The 18,353-nt window shown below is 32.9% G+C and overlaps 1 protein-coding gene and 1 long non-coding RNA gene across 7 annotated transcripts in view; one reads left to right on the top strand and one right to left on the bottom strand.

Annotated features, from left to right (window-relative positions):
- The window catches only part of LOC105749090, a 148,906-nt gene that overhangs the window by 35,060 nt on the left and 95,493 nt on the right, over positions 1–18,353 (bottom strand). The gene's annotated exons all lie outside the window — the stretch shown is intronic.
- The window catches only part of ANKEF1 (ankyrin repeat and EF-hand domain containing 1), a 59,064-nt gene that overhangs the window by 38,401 nt on the left and 2,310 nt on the right, over positions 1–18,353 (top strand). For all 3 annotated transcript variants that reach the window (XM_031951104.1, XM_031951105.1, XM_003758191.4), the window contains exons 6-9: positions 10,157–10,979; positions 12,817–13,043; positions 14,188–14,366; positions 16,793–16,930. In XM_031951104.1, the coding sequence (XP_031806964.1) occupies positions 10,157–10,979; positions 12,817–13,043; positions 14,188–14,366; positions 16,793–16,930 (1,367 nt within the window). The remainder of the gene's footprint in view (positions 1–10,156; positions 10,980–12,816; positions 13,044–14,187; positions 14,367–16,792; positions 16,931–18,353) is intronic.

The raw sequence follows: 18,353 nt of genomic DNA, 5'->3' as shown, positions 1-18,353 counted from the left end.
CTTGAACCTCTTCTCTTGGGGTATGGTTTTTTCCTATTCTGAGCCCTTTTAACATTCAAATAAAACTTGGTGACACAATATCTGAATGGTCACTTGGTTATAGTTCATTGTCATACACAAATTGAGAAGCACTTAATATTGTTCAAAAATAATTTTAGAGAAGTACAACTAGCCTACTTTCAGCTGGTTCCCTTTTATAGAATTGTTAAAGGAAAAATGCAGAAGATAGGGGAATGGAAGTCAGTACTCCGAAAAACCCTAGAGAGAAATCCTCAAGGCAGTCTTACAAATACCCAACATTTTTACATCTCAAATGTTAACAGATCTTTTCCACAATTCTGTATTTGGCACCTCAAGTTGCTCCTTGCCAATGGGGGAATTTCAAGTTTGAAAGATGACAATAGTAATGTTAGCCATATAGTGTGTGGGGGAGGATTACAGTGGCTATAAACTTTGCTCTTCATCTTTGACCAAGGTCAAAGTCTCTTTATCTGTTCTTTCTAGGAAACCCCTCTAAAGTTTTTTCCTTTGGCTAAATGGTAAAAACTAATCTCTTTAGTTTTCTTCCTAAGAAGAACTTGTATAAAGGAAAAAAAATACCATGAAGAGCATCCCATCATTATATGTTCATTATCTGTGATCAGTATTTGCAAGAAGCTTATGTATTAGTATGGCAAGGAGGTAAAGAAATTCTATGAAGAACTCACTGATACTCTTTAAATTCATCCACCATAAACTTTAATATATATCAGTTGCCCTTCAAAGGGAGACTATAGGTAAGGACTGTGAAAAATTATTTTGGAAAATGCACACTATTAAAAGGGTTAAAGGCTTGTAAACTGCACAGAAATCACACTTATGCATCATAAATGCTTTCTTCAAGATGAGTTGAGAAATGCTGGGAATTGTACTGAATAACATAATGAAATTTTGACTATATTTTAGCAAATTAGAAATGGATGATTACTGATAAGAAAGTCATTGTTAGCTTTCTGTTTCATTGAGCCACTGGCATGTTACGAGAAAAAAACAATACTAAATTAGAAGAAAAAATTAAAATGAGAATGGATTTGTCAAGGCAATTTTTACCTGATCTGTCAAAACACTACTACCAAGGATAAAAATGAAGAATGTGTTAGGATAGAATTTTATATATATATATATATATATATATATATATATATATATATGCTATATATATGCTATATATTAATTGTTACAGTGAGCAGGCCTAAGGATTCTAGAAAACACATCAGCAAGGAAGAGTGGATTGAATTAGATGTCCTCTGAGATTCTAGGATTCAAAAACCTGATCTCCTTGCGAGGAGGAGAGATATGACAATTGAGTAACATTTGTTTGGATGTAAACTCACTTGCAAAATTTATGGAGTAGATTGTAGAAGACTTTTATCAACTTCATTGCATAAAACAATGTTATATGATAGAAAAAAATTTACAAAGAGATTGGCAAATGATCTCAGCAGTTAAACCAAATAATCACAACAAACAAATGTTCCATTAAGGCTCCAGAGATCCTCAAACTTTTAAAATAGGGAGCCAGTTCACTGTCCCTCAGACTGTTGGAGGGCCGGACTATAGTAAAAACAAAAACTTTGTTTTGTGGGCCTTTAAATAAAGAAACTTCATAGCCCTGGGTGAGGGGGATAATTGTCCTCAGCTGCTGCATCTGGCTCTTGGGCCATAATTTGAGGACCCCTGCAAGCCATTGCCTTGTTAAAGTGAAAAACACTGCCACATTAGAAGAAAAAAAATTAAAATGAGAAGATAATGAATTCATCGAGGCAACTTTTACCTGGCCTGTCTAAACATTATCAATGGTGAAAATGAAAAATGGATTAGAATAAAATTATCACTATTTCTGTAACTTTTTTTTTTAAACACATTTGGACTTCTAGCATTATAATAGTCCCCAGTATGCCACATGAGAAGGTAGAAATAAATTGTAATAAAGAAAACCACAACAGAAGTATCTAGATGAGACAAAGTATAGATATGAGATAGGGAAAGATAAATTCATTTGAAAAAAGTTATACAATGTACCATTCCATATTTCCCCTTTATTTTCATAAGACTTTTTGTAGAAAATGGTAATCATATTTATTGAGAGTAAGTGAAAAAACAAAAGGGAAAAAGTGGTCTTGTGTAAGTCATTTTCTATAATAGAACACATCATTACAACCATATATATATAAATATATATATATATTATTGAAAAGTGCAGGAAACAGGTAGTGATATAAAATATGGGATAATATATTTTTTCACTCCTAAAAACCCCATATTTAATTAAGGGTTCTGTCCCCCATATATTTTTCAGAATCATGGGTCTTTTATTAAAAGATACAATAGGAATAACTTTGTGTGCCCTCATATTATCAATGTCAAATAAGGCATAAAAAAGTGTTAAGATGTTTTTTGACCATCTGGCCGGTATGAATAGAGATTTCATATAATGTATTTCAAATATTTCTGTTTATGGATGATGCTCAGCAATACTGTACAGCCTCCAAAATGATTTTTACAATCTAACCTATTAATTTTGGGTGGGAGAGAGTAGTATTCCTTGTTAAACCTAACTATTCATATATAGGAAAAAGCAGATAAAGAATGACTAATGCCCAGATTCTGATATGCTCCTGTATGGGTAGCCTCCAGAGTTGTTCAATTAATACTTATCTTGAAAACAAACAATACTACATATTTAATAAACTGAGTTCAGAGCTGAAGTAGAGGAAAAATGAGGGCCGCATAGCATTTGTATTACTGCACAATATTTTTAATGATGCTAAATCTCTTTGAAACAAAAGTTCATCTTTAATTCCTCTGATTATGTTAAATGGCTACAAAGAACAGTATACTGCAATACGAAGATCTCACAATATAGATCACCTAACGAGCAATAAAGAGGTGTAGAGTACCCACATTAAATCAGTTGATAAAGATATAAAGCAGTTTTTTCCCTGTGAAAACATTTATTGGAGGACATGGTCCAGAGTTATGGACAAGGATAAAAAGCCAAGGATGGGTTATAGTCTTTATCATTGCAAGGAGTCTTTTTAACATGGATGACATGAGAGATGCACAGAAGTATTGAAGTATGATTTTTCTCTATAGCTTTCATATTATTTTGTCAGCCTACAAAACAAATATTTTTTCACTCTCTAATATCCATAAGACTAGTTATTGGCAGAGAATACCCAGAAGAATTCTAGAAATTCTACAAATAATTTAATTCTTTTTGATTTTGATGTATCCCCCTTTTTAAAGATGAAAAACATCTATTGGTTTTTGATATGCAGTTATTTACAATGTTTATTTACCTAAAGATATTAACTGCGCAAGTGAAGGAATTCTGAATTGAGTAAGTTATAAAGAATTAACTATAATTTTTCATTGTGGACCTTTTTTCTCATAAATAAGACATTTTAAATATTTGAAAATGAGGGAGAGATTCTTAAGTATAAGAATATTTTTGGTCATCCAAGTTTCATATTTTCTTTGATAATATTTGCAGATTGTTGATTTTGGAGTGAGTTCTCCACTCTTAAAAATACTTTGAAGTATCTCATAAATATACTTAAAATTGTTCTCACTATTTTCCTGAGGATAAAATATTTTAGTTTATTGGCCTTCTTACAATGCTATGCTGTTTCACTTACAAATACCATAAAGTGATCTTTTGAGGATTGACCATATGTAATTTTTTCCTCCTTATCTTTCAAGTCTCACTTTATTGCCAAAAGGATAACATTAGTGATTTAGTAATACAGCCTCAGGTTAACAGAAATTTTATTAAAATATAAGTGGGTTTCAATAATTTGAGAATGAGACAAAAACATCATTTTATATCTTGAATTCAGGTAGACTTAAATTCTTTGAATATTGAAGCATTCTTTCTTTTAGAACCATTGTGGTTTGGAAGATCATAGAGCTAAGTGGATTCAGCCTTTGAGATATTTCAACTTGAACTCAATCATCTCTTATTTTAAGTCACTTGAACAAGCAAGGCAATAAAGTTTTTATTTCTAATTGCTATAGGAATAAATAGATCTCACTGTAATACCCATCCCATTCCTATTCTTCTGATCAACAGGACAGGAACTATAAAATCTACAAGATGGATCTCATAAGGAAAAAAACTTGACAATCACTTTTCCTAATCTTGTGAAAATGTCAGTGCCTTTTGGAAACGGGGACATGGAATTACTGAATGAGAGCAGGAGGGGACTTCAGAGGCTATCTAGTTTAATCTCATTTTGCAGTTGAGGAAATTGAGTCCTAGTGGGATGAAGTGATTTGCCAAAGCCATAAAAGTAGGAAGTCATTAAATCTTTCAAGGTTGTTTGTCTTTATAATATTGGCTTAGCTCACTTCATTTAAGCATCAAGTCAAACAAGTCTTCCCAGGATTCTCTGAAACTATCCCTTTCATCATTTCTTACAACATAATAGTAGTCTATCATATTTGTGTATCATCATTTGTTAAAGCATTCATTCATTCCTCAATTGGTGGATCTTCCTCAGTTCCCAATTCTTTGCCACCATGAAAAAAGTGTTCTGAATACTTGTAATTATAAATTTCCTCCCTTTTTTTGATCTCTTTGGAATATAGACCAAGTATCAGTTTCACTGGATCAAGAGATAACACATAATTTAGTCAGTGTTTGGGAATAGTTTTAATTTGCTTCCTAGAATGGCTAGACCTGGTTACAACTCCACAAGCAATGCATGAATGTACTTATTTTCTCACAATCATGATAATATCTGCCATTTTCTTTATTGTCAACTTGCTAATCTGTTGGGTATGGGATGACATTTAAGAGTTGTTTTAATGTGAATTTCACTAATAATGATTTAAAGTATTTTATGTGAGACTTGATAGCTTAAATTTCTTTTTTTGAAAAATGCTTATGTCCTTGATTATCCTTTTTAAATGGCTCTTTTTTAAAAAAAAAAAATTTGAGTCAATTGCCTAAGAAATGAGACTTGTTTCAGAAAAAATTACAACTAAGATTTTTCCCATTTTCTTATTTCTCTTTAAAAAACAGAATTAAGTGGGGGTAGCTAGAGGGTGCAGTAGATAGAGCACTAGCCTTGAATTTAGGAGGACCTGAGTTCAAATGTGGTCTCAGACACTTAACACTTCCTAGCTGTGTGACCCTGGGCAAGTCACTTAACTCCAATTTCCTCAGCAAAAAAAAAAAAAAAATAGAATTAAGTTTACTTTCCCATTTTTCAGTTTTTTTAATGTTGTATTTTAATGAATATAACTCTTTTTTTTCTCTCCTTCCCACCCATACCCCATTAAAATAAGAAAAAAATTTGCATAGGCAAACAAAACAAATTACATCATTGGCCTTATTCAGAAAACATATTTCTCATTCTATAATCTGACTCCATTGCCTCTATTATCAAGATGTGGACAACAAATTTAATCATCAGTCCTTTAAAATCAGCAGTCCTCTGAAAGCATGGATGGTTGTTGCATTGATAAAAATTCTTGCAGCTTTCAAAGCTATTTGACTTTACAATGCTATTCTTATTCTATGAATTGTCTTCTTAAATTTGCTCATTTCATACTTTATCAGTTTTCAAAACTGTTAAAAATTATTATTACAATATACTTTTTTTCTAGTACTACTTGCTTCATTTTGCATCAGTTCATACGAGGCTTTCCATGTCTGAAATATTCTGTTTCTCACAGCATTTCTTATATAGTACAATAGTATTCCAACATATTTCTTATAGCATGGTTTATTCATCCATTTAGCAATTGTTGGCCATCCTTTTGATTTCTAATTTGTTTTTGTTTCTTATGATTGTTCCTCATATTTATCTCATATTTCTTTTGACTCTTGTGTTTGCATATCAATGTTTCTAAGCAACTCTGGTCTTTTTATCAAGAATTCTTGGAAAGCCTGCTCTTTCACCAAATGTCCATTTGCAGCATGAGTACTATTTTCAGTAGCCTCCCAAGTATGAATAGGGAAGAGCCAAAGACAATGGTAGTCTGCAAGTTTCTACATATTCAAAGGAAAGCTTTCCTTTAGGAAAGCCCTGGGTAGTCAGAAAGTCCAAGTCAGAAGCTCACAGCTTCTTCCCGGGCTTGGAGAGAAATAGCAACCAGTCTGGTACTAAAGCCACAGTACCAAAGGGTTCCAAGGTTCCTAGTCCTCTATGTTCCAATGCTATAGAATTTCATGATTCTAAACCTCACAGATGCAAGAAAAAGCAAATCCATGGAGCAGGAGGTTGGTACAAGAGACCAGGTAACTCTAGGCAACACCAATCACAGCCAGACATGTCATAAAAAATCACCATGAGGACCCCAATTCAGGAAAAAAAAGATGGAGATATGAATAAAGACACAGAACAATATCAAAAAACTATTTAGACCTATAAATAGATCCCCAAGAGAAAGGAACAGAAATTTATTAAGTGCCCACTATGTTCTTGGCATTATGCCAAGTACTTTAACATATTCAGTTATTTAATGCTTAATGACTTGGGGAAGTAGGTACTATTATTACTCCCATTTTATATTTGAGGTAATTGTGAAAAACAGAAGTTTAAATGACTTTCTCAAGCATATAGTCTAGTAAGTTTCTAAGATTAGACTTGAACTGAGGTCTTCTAGGTTCCAGGTTTTGCTAATTAATTTTCTATCCACTGTACTATCTAATAATTTTTGTTAAAAATAACAGTAATCACTTAGCATAGGAAAAATAGATTTTTCTACAAGTACTATATGCATATGGAGAAAAAACCAAAGCAAGAGACAATAAAAAGAATTGGAAAGAAAACAAATAGAATAGGAAGAAATAAATCTTCACCATATAATAACTCCCTTTAACCTAGAATGGACCAGACAAAAATCATGGGTCCATGAAATAGCAAAAAAACAAACAAACAAACAAACAAACAAAAAAAACAGAGAGAGAGAAAGAGAGAGAGAAAGAGAGGAGAGAGAAAGCAAGATTTTTTTTTTTTAATAGAAGAAAGTGTAAGATATCAGCTATAACAAATTACCTGGAAAATAGTTCAGGGAGAGATAATTAAGAATCAATGCTTTATTAAGAAACCATGATTTAAGAAGAAAAAAAAACTATGCTATTTTTCAGAAAAGTTATAAGTAAAAACTGCCCAGATTTGTTAGAACCAGATTGCAGAGATAATATAGAAAGTACCTACTGGTTATCTCAATAAAATCTAAAAGAAAAAGTCTCAAGAATGTCATAAGCAAAACTTAGAACTTCTATATCAAAGAAAAATACTACAAGAATCCAGAAAGAAACTGATCAAATATATAAAAAGCACTGTTAATATTTACAAGATTTGGAAGTTCCTACTAAAAATAGATTTTCAAATATAATATTCTGAAAGTCAAAAGATAAACTTATAAGCAGTAAAAAGTTACCCTGAAAAGTTTTGTGTTCCATTCTCTAATAAGGACAACAAGGAGTAGAGAATGTTCAAACATTCCTTCTGAAACAATCAGTTATGTTGGAATTCTGAAATAAAAGAGAAATCTAGCAAGAAATAACAAAAGACTTGAGTAGAGTCTTGGGTAATATGAACTGAAGCAGAGTAAAGCAAATCAGGAAAACAATTTTTACAAAAGCAACAATATTGAAAAAAAATAACTATTTAATAATGAAAGGATACAATTTTGAAAGATTTAGGAACTATAGTCATAATGATGAACCATGTCTCCTGATAACTATAATAATGTATGTTTTTCAACCTTCTAACACAGAGGTAATAGAAATCAGATTACAGAAAGAAACAGCTTTTTGGACAGGGCCATCATGTGAATTCATTTGTGTTCTTTGTTGTATCAGGTATTTTGTGTGTATATGGAATGGGCTTTCTTTTATGTTTAAGTGCAAAAAGAAAGATTATATTTGCATTTTCTCTTGATGAGTGAACCTCTACCTTTTTTTTTTTATCCCACCTGACTTTTTACCTCATATTGAATATGGAAATATAGTATGTAAATCTGTAGTTATGGAACTAAACTCTTATTTAGGATTAAAGGCATGTACCCATCAAGTTTGCAGATGATGCAAAGGTAAGAATAGCTAATATATATATTATCTGAAAGTAAAAATATAAAAAGATCTTGAGGGAAAAGAACCTTGAACTTAGTTTACAAAGATGAAATTCAGTAGGGACAAATAAGAGATTCATATACTGAGATTAAAGAAAAACTTCACTTGTATAAGATAGGACTTTGAAAAGGACCTAAAGGTCTTAGTAAACTGAACTACATTGAAATGTTTAATGATTAGGAATCAGAAGATAATGTTGTTCAGTCATTTTAGTTGTGTCTGACTTTTTGTGACCCCATTGGGGTTTTCTGGGCAAAGGTACTTGACTGGTTTGCCATTTCTTTCTCCTTTCATTCCATTTCCATTCTCATTTTCATGTCATTTTACAGATGAGGAAACCAAGGCAAACAAAGTTAAATGACTTGCCCAGGATCACACAGTGAGTAAATGTCTGAGGCCAGATTTTAACTCAGGTTTTCCTGATTGCAAGCCTGGTGTTTTATTCATTGCATTTCCTAGTTGCCCAGAGAGGTAACAGTTTTATTCTCTGCTGTCCGGATGAGATCACAATTGATATGCTGTGTTCACTCCTGAATATTATATTTTAGTAAGAATATTGATGAAATATAGAGTATCCAGAAGAGGGAATCCCAAATATTAAAGACCTTTGAGTCCATGTCAAATGAAGATTTTTTGAAATTTAAAAAAATCTTGATCCCGCAGAAGAAAAGACTCAGATGGTAGATGAATTCAGGAATTTGAAAGGTTGTCATGTGTAATCTTGATTAGACTTGTTCTTTTTGGCCTTAGAAGCAGAATAGTATAGGAACACTGTATGGGGAACTGGAAAAAGGCATATTTAGTTCTGATGTCAGGAGAAAATTCTTAATTGGTGCTGTCCAGAAGTGGGATAGCTCCTTTGGGAAAAATTAGTGTTCCCCTATTTTAGAGATTTTTAAGAAGAGGATAGAAGACCACTTTTTGGGGATGTTATGGATGTAATCCTTTGGGGACAAGGGTGTAAGTTGAATTATGTCACTAATGAGCTCCCAAAATTAATTGGGACAAGTGTGTATTTTTTATTTCCATTTTGCCCTTTGGTTCTAAGAGATCTGGGAAGTTTTGAATTTTCTTATAGTGTCAAGGCTTTTTTTTTTTTTTAAATGACTTTTAGATATAGTGCAATACTTAAATTTTTTCTTGATCTGTTTTTTAGATTGTTTTGTTTTCTATGAGATATTTTACATGTATTTCTTTTCCATTTTTTCTTCTAGTCTTCTCATTTCATTTAAATATAAAATCATTTTAAGTGATTAAAAAAAAACTAGTTCATCTTTTTCTAGTGGATTTTGTATCTAAGCTCCTTGCTCTTTGAAACATTGTAAAGTTTTGAGATTCATTCTCTTCTTATGGGTATGTCTTGAGCAGCCCTTTCAACATAATTGCTTCTGATGTTAGGGTCCTTTTTTACTTGCTTATTCTTCTAAGATATTTCCTGATGTTAGACCTGAATTCTGTTCACTTTGGGAAGGAAATTCATTGCCAAATTTGTGTTCCCTAGAATCTTCCAGATGATTGCTGTTTGAGCCACAGTGTCTACAAATATGCTGTATTAAATTAGAATTAGAACATTTGCTCTGATTTCCTTTACCTTTAGACCTGTTCTACAAAATTGGAAAACCTTCAGGAAGCATTTGGACATATATCTCTGAGGACATCCTAGCTGAGTTCAAAGAAATGCCCATCACCAGATTGGCTAGAGGGTGATAATGGTGTTTTTTTTTTTTAAACAATTCCCAAGGGAATAGACAGATTGAGATTTGAGTCTGAGGAGGGATTACCCATGTTGTGGAAACTGTTTCAATTTTATAAGAGTTGAAAGACATATCATTCTGTTTCTGAGCAATCTTTTCCTATGTAAATGTCCTCACAACTATAGAAATAACCATGATTATGTTAGAACTGTAAAAATATGCAATAATTGTTTGAATAATAAACAAATTTATTTTGTAGTCCTTTTAGAACAACAAAAAAGCCATGCCAGTCTTTTGCCCAATTAGTAAAGAAATATGTGGGTTTTTTTAGGATGTGAACTAACATGGAAGAATTTAGATCACAAGACACCAAGAAATGTTGCTAAAGACGGGGGCTTCAAGGCAGCATCCAAAGAAATACGCAGAGCTGAACGAATTGCCAAAAAGCTAGCCAAGCCTGGAGTGAAAAATCCAAATCCCCCCTGGGCTGTTAGATTACATGACTGGTCTGATGAACATGAAAAAGAATTGCGAGAGATCTTTGCTCCTCTGGACCGTGGCAATGGAACTATAACTAAAGAGGACTTTGTGATTATGCTTGAGGATATGCAAACCATAGCAACCAGTGAAGAATTAGCAATTGTTGCTCAGCAACATGAAAAGAGCCGAGGAGCAGGTGTTAACATTAATGAATTCTTTAAAGGGACTAGATATTTGCAAAAGTCCTTTGTATTGGGATCCTATGGACCCAAGAAAAAGAAGAAGGGAAGGGGCAAGAAGCCAAAGAAAGGCAAGTTTGTTCTTCCTCTTCCAGTCCCTTATATTCCTGACAACGTATTTCAACACCGAAAGGAAGGCGGGCCTCCTTATTATATGATTGAAACTTATCAAAATGTTACAGACTGCAATAGATTTAATCGAGATCTTCCACCTAGACATCCCATTCAGGATGATTCTAACTGGTATATTGATGACCCTGGAAAAGTATACTGCGATATTAATTACATCACTAAAGCTGGAGATCTGGCATCCCTGAAAAAAGCATTTGAAGCAGGAATACCAGTAGATATGAAGGACAAATTTCATAGAACTCCATTAATGGCCGCATGTGAATGTGGAAACATAGATGCTGTGAAATTTCTTCTTGAAAGGGGGTATGTTACTTGTTTGGTGAAGCTTTTTCTGGTCATCATTCTTCAAGAACAAAAGAAATTGTAATAAAAATTAGGATATCAATATTGCACTCTAGAATTTTACTGGTTTCCCTGAAAGCATTTTGTCTTTCTGTACTAACTCCCTGCTGGACTCCTTAGGGTAGTTGATTAAAATCATGATTACAAGTGATCTCTTCAAATCCTTTTGCTTTCTGCAGATCTAGAGAGGGATTCTCCTACAAAGCCACAGGAGAACTTCTGGATTTCTTTTGTGATCAATAGATCATCATCTGTGGCTTACTCTCCTTACTCTCCTGTGGAAGAGTAGACTCCTACCATCTTGGTGAAAGAAGATACTGCTTGTTGGAAAGAACAGTTCCCCACCCCACCTTCACCCCCAACCCAAAGTTCCATGTAGCAGTAAGGAATGCAAATGACTAGACCATCTGATTTCCAGACTTCCCCTAACCTAATTAGTTAACTATTGGGACCACTAAATGGTTTGGGGATGTTCTTTTTAAATGGTTTGGGGTTGTTCTTTTTGGAGATGTCTTTTTTTTTTTTGAGACACTCCGTCAATTCAAGCAAGAGGTGAATTTTTTTTTTCTTTCTAAAGCACACTAGTTAATTTTTTCCAGTAAAGAATAGCTTCTTTGCAAATCAAGTATAATCTATTTGACAGTTGCCTTTATGAGATAATGCAGATTTGAAACTAAAATATTATGCTTGGGAGTAGACATAAGAATTACTTTTACAAGTAGCAGTGTGTTAAGAAAAAAATACATATCCAAAATTGGATTATCACTATTGTGCTTTTCCCATGAACTCTGATTTACATCTATATATGTATGTTTATATAAATATATGTGTGTATATATGTACATATATAAATGTATATATATTATATAAATGTATGTACATATGTGTATGTAAATGTAAAAATATATATGTATGTGAGCATTCATATGGGTATCTATATACATGTGTATCTATTAGTTTATTATATGCCTGTATATAGGCCTATGTCTTTAGATTTATATACACACACAGGACGCATGCATACATGCATACACTTAAAGCAGTTAGAGGCAGTGAGGTGAGGTAAAAATAAACACTGACTTCAAAGTCAAAATAACCAGTTCTAGTCATGACTTGAAGACTTACTGGCTTTAAAACAAAGAACAAATCTTATAATCTCTCTGACTCTCATTTTCTTTATTGGTATAATGGAGTGATAATATTTATTTTACTTGCTACTTGGGGTTACTGTAAGGAAAGTACATCATAAATTATAAAGTATTATATAAACATGAACTGTTGCTATTTTGTCATGTAGCAAGTTTGATAAAGACAAAGGCAAAGAAAAAAACAAAATTATTTTTAAAATTGTAAGTCCCATTGAAATTTATGGCAAGCTATTTTACTGTAGTCATAACTTACTTAGTTTGAGGAAGCTTCATAAAAAATGATGAAATAATGTTGTTGTTCAGTCATTTGAATCATGTCTGACTCTCTGTGACCCCATTTGGGATATTCTTGGCAAAGATAATGGAGTAGCTTGCCATTTCCTTCTCCAATCGGTTTTATAGATAAGGAACTTAGGAAAATAGGTTAAATGACTTGTCCAGGGTCGCAGAGCTAGTAAGTGTCTAAGGCTGCATTTGAATTCATTTTTTCCTGACTCCAGGCCCAGTGCTCTATATACTGTACCACCTTGCTGATGCAATAGTATCTTAAAAGTTCAACTTAGATTTAACTTTAAAGAAAAGTAACTTGAATGTAATCTAGAATCATTAATCAATACAACTGTTTTTTTTTTTTTTTTTTTTTTAAACAGGGCCAATGTTAATGAAACAGATAATTTCCTGTGGACTCCACTCCATCATGCATGCCATGCAGGTCAACAGGATATTGTTGAACTTCTTGTTAAGAATGGAGCTATAATAGATGCACCTTCAATCAACAATTCAACACCTTTAATGAGAGCCATTGAAAGCTGTAGACTGGATACTGTACGATACTTAATAGAATTAGGTGCTAACATTGAGGCTACAAATAGAAAAGGTATGTTAGAGAAGTAAATTTGGAATCAGAGTTGGGCATAGTTCAAGACAGCTAGCATTTTATTGTCACATGACTGCACTTCTGAAGCTTGTCTATAGCTACAAACATAAACACATCTTATAATCTATAAGCAATGCAGTGACTCCAGTTTCCTCCTACAGGAGAACAAACGATTGACTTGAGTAATGGTTGTTGTTACTCTGAGAATCCAAGGAAAAGCTATTTGGGGTATTCCACACAAATGAATATAAATCAAAATATAGGGCCAGTTCTGTTAAGAGTTTCTTGGAAATAATGGCCACATGATAAATTTAAAATCCTTATATTTAGGTCCTTTATAGATGTGAGAGAGTTAATAACTTCCTAAGCATAGAGAGAATAAAAGAAACTTAATCTCATTTAAGAGATGAATTGTTTCTTAATTAGTGATAATATTTGTAGCTTCTGTTAAGCTCTATAAAACTATCATAGATGAGCCTGTGCAATGTTGGGTCAGCAGTAAGTAAACAGAATAGTCACTATACATATTCAGTCACCTCCCTCCCAAGCTTTATAATAGTGGAGCAGAAATGCAGCATCATTATGCTGGAATAGGCCCTGAATTTGGAGTCAGAAGCATCCAAAGCAAGTTTAGATTCCAGCACTTCCTAGACCTTGGGCAAGTGTTTTACCTTCTCTGCCCCTCACCTACTTTCTTCATCTGTGAAATTAAGGGGATTTTGGACTAAAGTACCCTAAAGTGATAGCCAGCTTCAACAGCCCAGAATCCTGGGCTGGGAGAAGGCAGCAGCCATAGTTAAAGATATAGAGTATGTGAATTGTTGATATTTACAGTCTCCATTTTGAAGATACCTCATCAAAAAAGGTCAGAGAAAGGTTAAAAAGGGGGAAAGGAGGAATAGAGCTAGTCATTTTAATAATGCCAATAAAGGAGCATTTTAAATGTATCTTAATTTTAGTAAACTCAAGTAGTAATGCAGTTTAGTGGAAAGAGAATCTGAATAAAGAGGGGTGATCATTAAGGTTTTGTTTCAGTTCTAAATATCCTTTGAACTACATAGGACTAATGTTACAAAGATTTATTGGCATAACCAATATTATACCTACCATCTACATCCTTTGACTACTGTCTTTTTTTAAACAGGACAGGATGCTATGGATATTGCTAAAGCCTTTGCTGACACCAGAATAATTAATTATATTCAAGAAAAGTTAGACCGTTTGCCAAAAGCAGTAGAAACAAAAGGAAAGGGCATAAAGCCACCTCCTAAACCAAAGCTAGCTCCAAAACCTGCAGCAACAATTGAAATTCCAAAAGAAGAGGTAAGGAAAAAAAATGTCCAAGTGACATGATCTTGGAAGAATTTATAGTGTTAAAATATTTTTATGGGCAGCTAGGTGATACAGTAGATAAAGCACTGGCCCTGAAGTCAGGAGGACCTGAGTTCAAATCTGGCCTCTGACACGCAACACTTCCTAGCTGTGTGACCCCGGGCAAATCACTTAACCCCAATTGCCTCAGCAGTATATATATATTCACAAAGCATTAGAAATTATACATGTAATGAAAAGTTATAATTGTACTAGAAATACAACAAATATGTCTAGCTTAAGAATGAAGCTTTCCTGGAAGTCCTTGGGGCAAATAGAAACCACCCATAGCCAGATCTTTATACATAAAATGGCGGACATAATAATACTGGCATCTACCTTTCTCTTAAGATTGAGAAAAAAATTTTTTTTTTCGGTAAAACTTCAGTTCCCTAACAAAAGTCTAACTGGTCAAACTCTAGCATATTTTTTTAAAATCCACTTTGAATTCTAAATTCTTCAAACTAAATATCAATATGGTTCAAAGTAAAAGGAAGGCATTCTCATCAGGAATCACTAAATTAATTGTATTGCTTCATTCAGGCCTATATTGTTTAATACTTCTTTAAAATATATCGAAAATATTTCATTGAATCTGAACTCTTGGGTCAAGAGGTATGTGTCTCTAAGGCACAGCAACTCTCAATATTACATCATCATACAAAGAGTTTGGTCATTAATTAATAAGTCATTTTCAACCTGGAGTGATAGTGATGCTTCTTTTGGGATGAATCATAAATCTATTGATCATATCTTGTAGTTCAACCTGGCATCAAGAGCCAAAAAAATCTGAATTAGGATTAAACAATGGGATGAATCTAGTAAGATTAAATTTAATAGAAAATAAACGTAAATTCCCAGGTTTGGTTTAAGAAAATGACTTCACAAATATGAAATGGGTACATGTGCTGGATGTCACTTCATGTAAAGGAGACCTGGGATTTTCATGAACTTAATATGAGTCAATAATACGGTATGATAATAAAAATAATCTAAGCAATCTTCATTAAGAGAAGTTTAGGTAGGATAGAATCATGCCATGCCTTCCTTTAGTCAAATTACATCTGGAAAATTATCATGAATCACATCTAAAAAATCACACTTTTTATGCCAGTTTTGGGAATATGACTAGCAAAGCTGAAGTGTAGCGTGGTTACTAAGAAGATAAGATTACAGAAACCATCTCTTATGAAAAAGTAAAAAGAAGAGATTTTTGGAGGACTGTCAAGTATAAAAGGAGTGGCTTCACAGGAGCTGTAAAAAGTAGGAAAGAGGCCTATTTCAGCCTAATTAAAAAAATTCTTGGGCACTGGAACTTAGTATAAAATTGTGTATTAAGTGGGGAGATGGTTTGTTTTTACTTGAGCCTGCCTTTGTATCCTTTTGAAGTTAAAGAAACATAATCACACTGGTATTATATGTATATAGTTATGTTGAATTTGCAAACTAAATTGTCATGTTTTGAAAGTTTGTATGTTTTCCATTATTTTTTTTTCCTTTTTTTTTTTTTGGTGTTATATGAGAGAGAGGTTTAAAAAAGGATGTGTCACATGTTGCCTTCTAAGGAAGGTCTTCAAGGAAAGTCTGGATGACCCCTTGTTGTGATGTTCCCAGAAGGAAGGAAATCCTTTTTGAGATGGTTTAAATCTAATGGCTAATGTCACTTCTATCTGAGATGTGCTTTGGTGACACTTTGATGGTATGCTTGCCTTGGTAATCTGAACAACAGAATGTTTTATATTCTCTCCCTTTCCTCTAATGTTTCTAATCTACTGGGAATGGGTCAACTTCACTATCCATCTAGTTCTTAGTCACCAAAAAGTTCATGCTGAAACCTGGAAAATCAGTGAATTGAAGATAGGTATTTCTGAATGTTACTGTAATTGCAAAGAAGTAGAGTATTTTCAACAATGAGGACTGCTAGTGTGGTAGAAAATAAAGACTTCTCTGAAAGTCTTGGCAGCCCCAGCATGAAAAGGAATGAAGGGGAATCTTGGTATGAGACAAAAACAGTTAAACTGATTGTGATAGTGATAATAATTCACTGTGATAATAAGTGACAGGTTCATGTCATATGCTAATATGATTTTTAGTAAATAACAAGCCTCCCAATCAATGAGAAAGCATCTAGTCACAAAAGATGTTAAGCCTTTATGAAATATGGCTGTTGCTGCACCAATAAAGACACTGCCAGTTTTTCCCAAATTTGCCAAAATCTCTGAATTAGAGCTTTTTCAGCTTGGATTGGAATTTTTACTTACAGAATGAAATGGTATATAAGTTTATTTCTTGCTTTAGAATATAGCCAAAAAAAGGAAACTTATAAAACATACAAAATACTTTTCTAGAAGTAATAACTTCTTTGGATTAAATTTCAGGAGTCACTTCCACCAGTTTATAATGTCCCACATATAAAGGAAGTAAAAGTTCCTGTTAAGGATAATGTTGTTCATCTCAATAACCTGATTACCAGTGGAGTTACAAAGAAAGTTAACATCACATTCGTACCACGGAGAGTAAGTACTTTAACAGAAGATAAATATTTTATAATTTCACACTATAACTTTTCAGATGCTCTTGAAATAACATGTGAATTGATTAAATGTTATATTAAATGTTATATGTCAACATAACCCTCATTGGTTTAATTTCTAATCTGCTAAAATGCTTAAAGGTATCACTGGCCATTTTAGTTTTTTAGTAGTTTTCAAAGTGTTAAGATCTACTTATCTTTTCTCTCAGATCATTGTTTCTTTTTAAATTTTGAGACTTAGTATATACTTGCTCATATGAAGAATATAATTCAGAGGAAAGAGAAGATCCTGAATTCCTTCAGCTAACCAATATTTAAATTGTAACCTTCAGGCTATGTAAACAGCACCTCAAAATCCTGATAGCTAACTGAATTTTTCACTTTTCTTCCAAATATTTTGATGTTAAATAAAAAATGAGCTTTTATGTTTCCAATGCTAAAATACTTTCACTAATTTGCTAAGTGCCATCAGTTAATTTCCTGATGTAAAAGCTTCCATATCTATAAATATTCTTAGTTACATATATTAATAATGTTAAATAAATCAAAATTTTAAGTTTTGAAGAAACTGTAATTGTTAAAATGGAAAAGAGTAGAATTAGAGATAAGAACTGATATTTTACTCTTTGAAGTCTTTTTTTATTTCATGATGAATTCTCTTAGTACTACTAATAATTTTATGCCATATATTTTCTGTATAAGTTTTTAAGGTTTCTATTATAGACATTTGAAATTTTTTGTTATACACAATTAATTACTATAGTCTCTTCATACATCTTTACTTGTTTCCCTAGTATGCTTTTCATAGCTACAAGGTTTGGGACTTTTTCTTAAGTTCTTTATCCCATTCCCCTCCCAGATAAATCTTAGTAGATAACCTTACTCCTGCTTTACTGAAAAGTCCAAAAGTAGTTCTAGCAGTTAGAAGAGAAAGGAACTTAGAAAGGGAACTTTAAGATGTAGAGATGTTTAGTGACTAAAGTGCCAGTATTCAAATGCAGGCCTGTTGATTCTAAATATAGCATTTTCTAATGGATAAAGCAGTTTCTGTATTGTGACCAATCATCCCATAAGCGTCCTCATCTGCTCTATCTTTATTTTAACACATCTTGCTCTTCTTTCTACCTCTCTCTGAGAAAGAAATGTCTTTTTTTCTTTCTTAAGCTAACCTATTGCTGCCTAATAATTTGGTTAAGGAATAATCAATCAACAGGTATATATTAAAGCCTTTTATGAATTCTCTAAATTTGTGCATCTCATGTTTCTTTTGAGTTATTCTATTAGCCTTTGTTCATAGAGCACAGAGTCCTCTTTGATGTGGGCATGCCATGCTGGATGGTCCTTTGCCAATATCTCCCATGTCATGCCAAAATTCTTCAGAGGGACTTTGAATTTAGTTTTCTAAC

This window comes from Sarcophilus harrisii, chromosome 2 (assembly GCF_902635505.1).
Source record: "Sarcophilus harrisii chromosome 2, mSarHar1.11, whole genome shotgun sequence".
Taxonomy (NCBI): Eukaryota; Metazoa; Chordata; class Mammalia; order Dasyuromorphia; family Dasyuridae; genus Sarcophilus; species Sarcophilus harrisii.
Note: the sequence above shows the minus strand (reverse complement) of the source record. Positions and strands in the feature narration are given on the sequence as shown.